The sequence below is a fragment of the Carcharhinus amblyrhynchos genome, chromosome 8, assembly GCF_965287045.1.
Source record: "Carcharhinus amblyrhynchos chromosome 8, sCarAmb.v2.hapA, whole genome shotgun sequence".
Lineage (NCBI taxonomy): Eukaryota > Metazoa > Chordata > Chondrichthyes > Carcharhiniformes > Carcharhinidae > Carcharhinus > Carcharhinus amblyrhynchos.
In genome coordinates, this window is record NC_137331.1 from 79331430 (window position 1) to 79343748 (window position 12319).

The following is a 12319-nucleotide window of genomic DNA, read 5'->3' on the forward strand; positions in this document are numbered from 1 at the left end:
AGGACAGCCATAAAACTAAAATAATAATGAACTAAGTCTTTAAAAAGCATGTGAATCACTAATTATCTTTAGCATTCTTTTAAACAAATGAAGGTCCTATCTGATGTTCCTATGCAGGGTAATACCTGGTTTGGGCACTTACTGGTTTTCAATACTTCTGAATGGGTTCTTGTGGTGTTGTAGAAGTTATGAAGCAATGAATGACAACTGAATATACTTCCATCTCATCACAGATGCCTCAGATTAATGCTTTATAGGGAAGTAGATACTGAATGGGGAAGAAGAGGTTTAGGAGAGAGGAAGAAGGAAAAGGAAGAGGGTCAGGGGGAGGTTAAATCTTGTTCAAAGTGGAGGCCCAAAAGGGTGTTTCAGAAGATGCAGCATGATGTAGAAATGTGACAAAAGGAACATTTACTATTTTTGGTGAACTGGGATGCAGAATGAGAGTTGTTAAAGTATGATAGAATGCGCAGTGAAAAAACAAACAAATCTGGATTAAGAATCTAATATCAGTAGTAATGATGAAGATCAAGCTCAAAGATATAATAAAGAGGCACCAATTTAAGACTGAGATGAGGAATTTCTTGTCTCAGAGGGTTGAGAATCTTTGGAACTCCTTGCCACAGAGAACTGTGGGATATTACCGCCCTGCCACTATAGGAATCGGAGCAGGTGAGGGGCGGACAATAGGAAAGTCCATTGACCTCGAATGGGATTTTACGGTTTCAGGACAAGCAAGTTTGTAAAATCCATCTCTTGCGTATATTTAAGGCTGTGATAGACAGATTTTTGATGAATAAGGAAATCAAGGGTTATGGGGAAAAGGCAGAAACATGGACATGAAGAATGTTGGATCCTATTAAATGACAGAGCAGACGCAACAGCCATTGCCTGTTCCTATTCATTATGGTCTTATTATTGTAAAAATCCAACTACCTATGCCTCATCAATGACTTTGTTACCTACAGACTTCACTATTCTAACCCACTCCTGGCTGGCATCCGACATTCCACCCTATGTAAACATAAGGGCCACGATCTTCCCAAAAAATAACAAAGTATCATAATGGTGAGAAAAGCAGAGCAATGTGCATTGATCTGTCCAGTGTAGTTTGGACGGCAATTGTCCTGCACTTAGTCATTTGTTGGGAGAGTGGTGAGTTGTGCCAATTCTGGGAGTGGCAGGGCCCAAACATACTGGTGACCCCAGCTGCAAAGCGATTGGGCGCCATTTTGAAAAGGTCCTCTGATCACTGGGAGACTACCCCCTCCTTCCCCCCCTCAGACACCAGCATCTTCTTTCCTTATTGACGGCATATCTTTCCAACCCCTCCCTGACTCAGATTGCCAACATGGGGACATTGGGGCCCTCCCAATTGGTGCCCCATCATGACTCCTGACATTCCCCCCTTCATGCCCTGCCCCTTCACAGCCCCTCTTCATGCCCCATCCTTCACAACTCCACCCCCTTAATCGCCCCTTTTCAAGTCCCATCCTTTAGCACTGCCCCGGCACACTAGCACTGCACAACTGGCACTGTCGGAGTGCCACTTGGGCATAGCCAGATGGACACTTACCAGACATTTTTCTGATTCCCTGGGGACTTCAATGGTCTCTGAGCCCTATGACATGGCCATCACGCCTGGTCTCTGCTAATGGAGACCACTAGTGATTCTCAGCTTCATATCAATGTTACTACTGTTTCTTCTATTCCATGAATTATAACTTTGCCCACAAGTCTGTCATGTGGTACTTTATCAAATGCTTTCTGGAAGTCCATGTATACCAAATCAACAAAATTGCCTTCATCAACCCTGAAGAACCCAAACAAGTTAGTTAAACACAACAAATCTGTGCATGCTTTCTTTAATTAACTTCCATTTGCTCAAGTGACAATTAATTTTGTCCAGAATTATCTTTTGTAGAAGCTTCCCAACACTGAGGTTAAACTGCCAGGCCTGCAGTTGCTGGGCTTATCCTGACACCATTTTTGAACAGGGTGGAACATTTGCAATTCTCCAATCCTCCGGCATACTCCTGAGCCTAAGGAAGATTGGAAAAAGACGGCCAGTGCTTCTGCAATTTCCACTCTCACTTCCCTCAGTCTCCTTGGATGTATCCCATCCGGTCCTGCAGTCTTATCAATTCTAAATACAGAATGTGTATCCAATACCTCCTCCTTTTCAATTTTAAACCCTTCAACTCTCTGAATTATCTCTTCTTTTACCTGATCAGAATCTTCTTTCTTGGTGAGAACTGATGTAAAGTATTTGCTACCTCAACTATGTTCCCTTCCTTCATGCTTAAACCCTTAATTCACCCACTCCCCTTTTTACCATTTCATTACTGCCTATGTGCTTATGGTTTACTTTTGAATATTCCTTTTTGTTCACAGTAAGTCTCTCCATACTCTCTCTGCTTCTCTTATTTGCTTTTACACTTCCCATCCGAACCTTCTATATTTAGCCTTGTTCTCTTTTTCGCCTAACATGTGTCATAAGCACACTTTTTCTTCTTCATCTTATTCTCTAATTCTTTCATCATCCAGGGATCTCAGATGTTGTCTGCCCTGCCTTTTCACTTCACGGAAATATACAATGTCTGTGCCCAAACTCATGTCTACAGACAGCCTATTATTATTCAGGTACTGATTTCCCTTAGTGATGGACTTCCATGCAGTCTTATTTGTGATACATACCGAGCTAATTGATTTCAGTCTATGCACTAGCCGAACACTCCAAAATACTCTTTAAAATTACATTTCGTAGCATTACTTGACAAGATGGTGCTCGAGGTACATTGCATTTCATGTAATTATTCGGCACAGAATCTCTCCTGATTTTGGCATCCATTATAATTATCATCTAAAATAGATGTGTGCAACCACTAAGGCATTAAAGGAATAACTTGACAACACTGCGGATTAATGAAATGCATTTTGTGTTGATTCATCGGGAATATTCTTGTTACCTTCTTTTCGGGGAGTTCCACCTGCTTCCAATTGTTTGCTTTCAGTTGGTGCAGCTCATCAAATTTCATACTGACATTTTCAATAGACAACTGCAACATGTCCCAAAATCCTGCCAAGTCTTGGGAGGTTAGTCGAGGACAAGCATTCGGATTCTGTGCACAGCAGGAAAAGAATGTGTAAGCTTGGCACTTATTTTATTTTCTAAGAATGCGCGCGCGCAGTCTCACACATGTATGCATTTTTTACCATTAGACCTTTCGTTTTGATTGATTCAGCTACACCAGCGAAATAAAAGCTAACTGGAGATTAAACTATTCAGGTCAGTCACTGTTAGGGTGAATCAATGCTGTCATGGTTACAGTAATTTGGCCAGAATGAGAATGATGGAATGCAGATTAAGGTAATATTCACATACCATGTTTTCTTCACATAGTCCACTGAATTGTTGGAACTTCTGGGACATTAAGAGCTGAGCACTTCCAATTGCACTTCGGATTTTCCCCAAAACTAAAGTAAAGCAATAAGAGGAAGTGATAAACAAACTGCACACTACATAGCAAGAATCCAATTTAATAGCAAAGTTAATGTTGGATGGAAATATGCCTTCTGTGTCACACAAGTAAGAAATGCTTTGGGTTGTTAAAAAGCATTTAAGGAACATTGCAGAAACTGTTATGATACTGGTTTTCAGAGGACCTGAAATCAGTTACATTTTCTGTTAAAGAAAAGGTTACATTATCTTATTTATGCTAAGCTCTGGAGAGTCCAACTGAGTTTTGATTCCAAATCTGTATAAGTAAATTTTCAGGATATTGCTATCTCCCACCTGATTTTATCTTCACCCAACATCCATAAACAAGCAAGAGTTGCTGAACAATGATCAGCAAATTATTTCGCCCCCCCACCCTTCCTAACCCAAAGATACTGAGGCCTATTGGTGTTCCTGTACCACACCTTCAGCTGAGATCACCTGACAACACAAAGTAGGTTATTGGAGCCTTTCCTGGTTGGCACAGATCTTGGGATAAACATTTTCAGCTATTGGATTGTGTCACTTTGTTCAAAGTACTTACCTAGAAAATCTGCAGGGATGCATCCTGGCAATTACTGTCTACACAGCAAGAAGTCTCACAACACCTGGTTAGAGTCCATGTTGTGAGACTTCTTACTGTGTTTACCCCAGTCCAACGCCGGCATGTCTACATTGTAATTACTGTCTACCATAGACCCAGGCAACCAAATGAATGGTATATGTTCGCAGCATAAGGGGCACTCACTTGCTCCAGGATGTCACTAAATGGGGAATTTCTGGGATTGATCTTCAAAGAATAAAAAACAAAGTTCTATGAGGATGTGTCTAGGGCGGTCGATAGAGGAGAGCCGGTGGATGTGGTCTTTCTGGATTTTCAGAAGGCGTTTGACAAGGTACCTCATAAGAGGTTATTGCAGAAGGTCAGGGGACTTGGAGTTGGGGGTAGGGTGTTAGCGTGGATAGAGGATTGGTTGTCAAATAGGAGGCAGAGAGTGGGGGTCAACGGGTGCTATTCGGATTGGCGGATGGTGACTAGTGGAGTGCCCCAGGGGTCGGTGCTGGGGCCTCAGCTTTTTACCATTTATATAGATGATCTGGAGGAGGGAACCAAGTGTAGGGTGTCAAAATTTGCGGATGACACCAAGATTGGGGGAACGGCAAATTGTGCGGAGGGTGTGGAGAGTCTGCAGAAGGATCTAGATAGGCTGGGCGAATGGGCCAGGAAATGGCAAATGGAATTTAATGTTGGCAAGTGTGAGGTGGTCCACTTTGGTAGGAAGAATGGTAGGAAGGACTATTACTTACGAGGCGAAAAACTGCAGCAGGCGACGGTGCAGAGGGACCTCGGGGTCCTTGTGCATGAGTCGCAAAAACCCAGCTTGCAGGTGCAGCAGGTGGTCAGGAAGGCGAATGGGATGCTGGCCTTCATAGCGAAGGGGATTGAATATAAAAGTAGGGAGGTCTTGCTGCAGCTGTATAGGGCATTGGTGAGGCCGCAGCTGGAGTACTGTATGCAGTTATGGGCGCCGCACCTGCGCAAAGATATTTTGGCCTTGGAGGGAGTGCAGAGGAGGTTTACTAGGCTGATACCGGAGTTGAGGGGGTTGAGCTATGAGGAGAGGCTGAATAAACTAGGCTTGTACTCGTTGGAGTTTAGAAGAATGAGGGGAGATCTCATTGAGACGTATAAGATGATGAATGGGATGGATAGGATAGAGGTGGAGAGACTCTTCCCGCTCAAAAAAGACAGTAGGACTAGGGGGCACAGCCTCAAGATAAAGGGGGGGCGTTTTAGAACGGAGTTGAGGAGGAACTTCTTCACTCAAAGGGTGGTGAATCTCTGGAATTCTCTACCCGTTGAAGTGGTGGAGGCTGCCTCGCTAAATATTTTCAAGAAGCGGGTTGATGGGTTTTTGATAAGAGAGGGGATTAAGGGTTATGGGGAGATGGCGGGAATGTGGAACTGAGCCACGACAGATCAGCCATGATCTTATTGAATGGCGGGGCAGGCTCGAAGGGCCAGATGGCCTACTCCTGCTCCTATTTCTTATGTTCTTAAAGCTACAAGCCCGAATATCTTGGCTGGCAAGATTGCCTATTTCCCACAACCATTTCATATCCCTTCCTTTTGTTTGTAGGTAGGACCTCGGACAGGACATTTAATCTGAAAGATGGCATGTACAATAGTGCAGCACACCCTCCCTTCTGCACTGGAACATCAACATAGAATTTAGATAAAGTCCTATCAAGTCTTGGATAGGACTTGAACCCAACTCAACCTTCTCGTAAATGTTTCTAGTCACAATGGGAGCCACGAAATGATGTCAATATGATTCAGAGCATGAATTGCGTCTCCAACAGTAACCATTCGCACAAATATCATCATTGCAGATATACCTGCCCAATATGCCACACAATAACTTGCCCCTTTTCTGATAAAATGATTGGCTCTGAAAACCGATGGGTTGCAGATGAATGGCTTCACAAATTCTCACATTTTAAAGTAATTATATTGGAAATAGGATCATTTCAGTTCACTGGGATGGGCTCCCCATGAATCATGCTTTCTGGTTCAGACGCATGAGCGATACCAACTGAACCACTGCTGATGCTTCAATTCTGTGGCAAACAGCTCATCATGAGGGAACCCCAAAACAGCTACCATGGGCAGACTTCAGGAGGCAGAGGCAAAGAAATTGAAGGCAGTAGTGACATTCTCACTGATGGGCAATGATTTGCCACCATGTCCAGCAAAAAGAAGGTCTTCTTGAAGGATGCTGAATGTGTCATTCTATCTGAGGCTTGAGAACAGTTAAGGAAGTTTAAAGTTTATTTATTAGTGTCAAAAGTAGGCTTACATTCATGCCACAATGAAATCACTGTGAAAATCCCCCGGCTGCCATACTCAGGTGCCTGTTCGGCACTGAGAGAGAACTTAGCACCTAACCAGCACATCTTTTAGACAGCGGGAGGAAACCGGAGCACTTGGAGGAAATCCACAGACACAGGGAAATGTGCAAACAGGGCACAATGTCCCAAGCTGGAAATCGAACCAGGTCCCTGGTGCTGTGAGGCAGCAGTGCTAACCATTGTTCCACCATGCGACCTGTAACTGGAGTCTCTATCTGTACACTGTCTCATGTGGTTAGTACCTTTCGCACCCTGTTGTTTTTTTATTCTGTTGGATGTGTAAGAAAGAGGCAGCACCTCTCACAGGTTGGCTGTAGCTCATTCTATACTGGTCATCACCTTCACACAGTCCAAGTCGTTGTTAGCATTTGATAGTGGCCAATGTTCTTGGGAAACTGTTTTGACCAAACCAGGTGAGGGCAGCCATTGGACCTCCTACCATCGGTGACTTAGGGACTGGTCTACCCTGGTATGCAAAGACTGATTCTGCAGCCTGGGTAAGTGAAACCAATCTACGGTCCAATGGCCTTGATGTAGATCAGCATCATGTTGTAGAATGCATAGACCTCAACAACACACATAAGGCATTTTGGCCACCCACTGGAGCTGGATCTTTCTCCATCCATCTCGACTTGTCTTGTCACTGGATCAGAATAGGTCAGGACAGGAGAGTGAGGCTGATGATACGCAACTCTCCCTCATTATAATGCACTTCATATGTAATTCTCTCCTGTTTTATTTGCAGCAGAACCTTTTAGCACAAATGGCTTTAGCACTTAACTATGTACCCACAGTAAACCTACAAGACACCCCAGATGAAAAACACAGTCAAGAAAAAAATTATATTCTCCGTTCTGCTGTTCTCCATTTTCCTGAGCACCTCATTAATGGCCTTGCTACTGTGAATGGTGGTTTCCCTGCTAATCTGAATTCCAATTAGAAGCACCTATGGCTGTCTCTGTCATGAATTTGCTCATCTGCAATCTTCCAAATTTATGCAATGTGTCTCACTGATATATTTCAGAAAGTCTGATTGTGATGGATAGAACCGGGACCAATCTTTCTGCACTTTAATAGGCTTTAATTTACACACAAACATCTACTTCCTGACCAAATGACTACAGTTTCAGTCTGTTCCTTTTTATATCTAATATGTAGAACCTATCACCAATTAGGTACCCCATTCGAAAGGGGCATGACTGATTCTTCATACGTACAACTTTAAAGGAAACTTGAAACTTAAAATGACATTCCTATGGGATTGATGGTGCACTCCAGTACCCCCACACCCATTAACACCTGGTGCCAGCTAGTCGTTGACAGCCTGAAGTGTACTTACCGGTGGACAAGGCATGCTCCCTCACCAGGGATAACTGGGATGGATGCAGCCACAGAAAAGAAGCAGGCAATCAAGCCATGTGAGCCACTTGAATGCCCACTGCATGTTTTGTCAATGGCCAGCTTGGCAAACCCCAGCAGCAGTCCAACAAGGGACTCCTCTGATTTGTCCACCTGCCTCCACATGGTGGGGGGAGGGCAGAGCTCATGATTAATAATGTGGGGCTAAAGTGTAACTAGAAATTGAATAGCAGCCCCTTCAGATAATGGAAAATAATGCAAACTCTCATATACTCTACATAAATATCAAACATGGACTCCTCCATGTAGATTTTTCTCCACACCTTAGCTATGACTGTAACACTATATTCTGCACTCTCTCATTTCCTTCTCTATGAACAGTATGCTTTGTCTGTATAGAACACAAGAAGCAATACTTTTCACTGTATTCTAATACATGTAATAAATCAAATCAAATCAAATCAAAAACCAGGCTGCAGAGTCTGTAAATCAACTTAGTTGGGATTTCCTCATGTCACACCCAAGATGTCATATCCCCATTGGATAAAGGGAGGACTCCGCATTGAGTGTCTCCCACTGTTCCCTTAATCTCTAATTAATGTCTACCCCCGAATAACAATTAAATACAATTAACACTCACTACAACTCTTGGAAAAATGTTTGCCAAAGAGAGCTGAGAAAGTAGCTATACGCAAGAAGCCCTTACTTCAATTTTTCACTGCCCAATATAAATATGAAGTGTTGCTTAATCTCACCTTTATTTGGGTGGCAAATTTCACCAGGAAACCCATGTTGAGTGGTGTTAAATTCAAATCCCTGTTAAAACGTCCTCAAATTCACCACATTCATCACAGTATGTTACAATGATCAATCTGCCTCCAGCAAACAGATTACTCACAGACAATCTTGCCCTCACTAAAACTGAAGTGTTGGGAAATACTGTGGGAATCTTACAACTTTTATCTTTCAACCTAAAACCAACCCACTTGGGAGTTAAAATTCCCCTACCTTTTGAAATGCAACAAAAAAGTCACTCTCACAGATGCTGATTTTGAATCGGGCTCAGTAAGAGACAAATGGGTTTTCAGGCAGGCAGCAAACTATTATCTGTAAACCTCATTCCTGAAACTGACCACAAGATCAATTCAGAGTAGCAGAAGGCCATTGTTGGAGACCGAGAGATTGGACTGCAATTCTCAGGTATGTTGAATGTGGGGGTGAGGTGAGATGGAAAGAGAATAGACAGGTGGGGGGGTTGCCTGGGTCTCCCCCTGGCCCAAGAGGAAAGCCAAAAAAAACTTTACCTATTGTGTCCTCAACTACACCTCCTGCTAGGTGGTCTTGGTGGGAAAACTGCAACTAGACCTCTACTCCAATCCTCTGTGTCCTTGTTTCCAGTGCTGTACTGTTTTTTGTTCTTTATTTAAGCAGTTGGTCTAGATAGGACAACATGATCGGTGCAGGCTTGAAGGGTGGAAGGGCCTGTTCCTGTGCTGCACTGTTGTTTGTTTCCCAGGTCATGCTGCATTATCCTCCAGGTACAGTTGCTCAATTTGATCATCGTTTTCACTGAACTAAACTTGCTGTTTTATTTTCTATGTTCCTGGGACGTCACTGGCAGCGCCTGGAATTATTAATTTGAAGGTTTGCCCGTGCCATCTCAATGTTATCCCTTGTGAACGTGAGCTGTTCACAGCACTCTACAGATGCCAGATTCTGTATCTAGCTTCTTGAAGGTCTTGCGAAGGATAGTCTTCTTTACAGTGAGATAGTAAATTTCACTGTGCAGCGTAGCATGCTGTGGTCTGCAGAGCACTCCACTCTGCTCATCACCCCGATCATCTTTAATGTTGCTCTGCTGGGTGATGATCTGATGCCAGTGTTAGATCTGAGGTGCATCCAGGGGTGAGATTTCCCAGCCCCATTTGTGGGGGATGTCATGATGGGCTGCGGCGGAAAATATTGGGAGAAAGCCAAAAATTGGTGTTTGCTAGTTGAAAAACCAGTTCGTGATTGTTCACTCCACTTGTGGACCACACTTTCCGCCACAGCAGGTAAGGAATGTCATTTTAATACATTTAGATCATGTTATAAACCTTGTTCAACAGAATCATTCCCCACCCCCTGTCCCTACCACCTCCCAGGTCTCAGCCACATATGGTCCTCCTTGTACAAACTATAAATGTGCTGTCATTATATTAGGGTAGCATGGTGGGCACAGTTGGCACTCTTGCCTCACAGTGCCAGGGACCAGGTTCGATTCCATCCTGGGCGATTGTGCGGAATTTGCATGTTCTCCTCGTGTTTGCGTTAGTTTCCTCCAAGTGCTCTGGTTTCTTCCCACACTCCAAAGATGTGTGGGTTAGGTTGATTGGGATGCTACCCCTTAGCATCCCAAGATGTGTAGGTTAGGGGAGATTAACGGGGTACATATGTGGGGTTATGGGATAGGACTGAGGTAGAAGAGTTGGTGTAAAGTTGATGGGCTGAATGGCCTCCTTCTGCACTGTAGGAATTCTATGATTGTATGAAATTGCTACTTAATCAATACTTTCCATAAAGATCTAAGTCAACACACAAATAGGCAGATTAGATTAGCTTCGATGAAAAATGATTGAGGAAATGCAAACTATTTCTTTAAGGCCTTAGTGGTTCATAATCTGACTGTGGCATGAGGTTCTTGCTTCCAGTCTGGAAGAGGACGAGGCAGGTGAGGTTGGTGAGCAAACTGCACACGGTACAGTGATGCAGCAGGACATAGGCAAAGAGAAAGGGAAAAGGAACGTAGTAGTGATTGGGGATAGTGGGGTGAAGGGTATTGACACTGTCCTTTGTCACAATGACAAAGTGCACAGAAGGGTGTGTTGTCTGCCTGGTGCTCGGGTACGGGATGTTGCAGCTGGGCTGCAGAGGAACCTGGAGTGGGAGGGTGAGAACCCGATCGTTGTAGTACATGTGGGTGCCGGCGACGTAGGCAAAGTGCGGACTGAGGATCTGGGGAGGGAGTATGAGAAGCTGGGAATGGAATTAAAAAGTAGAACCGACAAGGTGGTCGTCTCTGGGCTACTGCCTGAACTGAGTGCAGACGGGCGTAGGGTTGACAGGATAAAGGAAGTGAATGGGTGGCTCAGGGATTGGTGTGGGAGGAATGGGTTCGAATTTATGGGGCATTGGCACCAGTATTGGGGTAGGTGGGACTTGTTCGGGCAGGATGGGGTTGGTCTGAATCGTGCTGGGACCAGAGTGTTGGCGAATCGAGTAAAGAGGACTGTAGACAGGGCTTTAAACTAATTAGGGGGGGGGAGGGTGCGAGGGTAGGTGACGCTACGAGGTCTAAAGTTAAGGATAGGGTACAGGTAAGGGAAGAGGCCGAGGATGTCCCAATTGGTGGCGTTACGGCAAATAGGGTCCAGGTGAAGGCTGGGATGAAAGCGCTTTATCTGAATGCACGAAGCATTCGGAATAAAGTGGATGAGCTGGTGGCGCAGATCGACACAAATGGATACGATCTGGTGGCCATTACAGAGACGTGGCTGCAAGGTGACAGGGACTGGGAGATGAATGTACAGGGCTATCAAGTGTTTAGGAAGGATAGGCAGGAGGAAAGAGGGGGTGGCGTAGCTCTGCTGATTAAGGATAGTATCAAGGTGGTAGCAAGGGATGATATCGGAGCCAAAGAGCAGAACGTGGAATCGTTGTGGGTGGAGATTAGGAACAGCAAAGGGAGGAAGACGCTGGTGGGTGTCGTCTATAGGCCCCCGAATAATGATCTGGAGGTGGGGCGGGCTGTTAACACGCAAATAAGTGCGGTGTGCAGGAATGGGACGGCAGTAGTTATGGGAGATTTCAATCTGCATATTGATTGGTCGACCCATGTTGGACGAGGTGGGCTCGAGGAGGAGTTCTTGGAATGCTGCCGGGATAATTTCCTTGAACAGTGTGTGTTGGAGCCGACGAGGGAGCGAGCTATCTTGGATCTGGTGCTATGTAATGAGGCGGGTAGAATTAGGGACCTTGCGGTGAAGGATCCTCTTGGAGAGAGTGATCATTGTATGGTGGAGTTTCTGGTGCAGATGGAGGAGGAGAAAGTGGGTTCCCGGACACGCGTCCTTTGTTTGAATAGAGGGGAGTATGGTAGGATGAGAGAAGAATTGGCAAATGTGGGGGAGTGCGTTGGAAGGTAGGTCTGCTGAGGAGCAGTGGAGGATCTTTAAGGAGATCTTTCTTGGTGCTCAGCAGAAATTTATTCCGATGGTTAAAAAGGACAGTAGGAAGAGAGGTAATAAGCCGTGGATAACGAAGGAGGTGAAGGAAAGTGTTAAATTAAAAGCGGAGGAATTTAGAGTAGCTAAGAGTAGTGGGCGAGAAGAGGATTGGGAAAGGTTTAAATGTCAACAAAGATTGACAAAGAAGTTGATAAAGGAGGGTAGGAGAAGCTATGAGGCTGGGCTAGCACTTAATATAAAAAAGGATAGCAAGAGTTTTTATAAATATATAAAAAGGAAGAGGCTGGCTAGGGTGAACGTTGGTCCTTTAGAGGATGAGAAA

General features: G+C 44.5%; 1 protein-coding gene across 9 annotated transcripts in view; it reads right to left on the reverse strand.

The window, feature by feature from the left end:
• dlgap1a (discs, large (Drosophila) homolog-associated protein 1a) overlaps positions 1–12319 on the reverse strand; it is a 654490-nt gene that overhangs the window by 13259 nt on the left and 628912 nt on the right. For all 9 annotated transcript variants that reach the window (XM_080194324.1, XM_080194322.1, XM_080194325.1 and 6 more), the window contains 2 exons: positions 3386–3477; positions 2970–3122 (listed from right to left, as the gene is read on the reverse strand). In XM_080194324.1, the coding sequence (XP_080050450.1) occupies positions 2970–3122; positions 3386–3477 (245 nt within the window). The remainder of the gene's footprint in view (positions 1–2969; positions 3123–3385; positions 3478–12319) is intronic.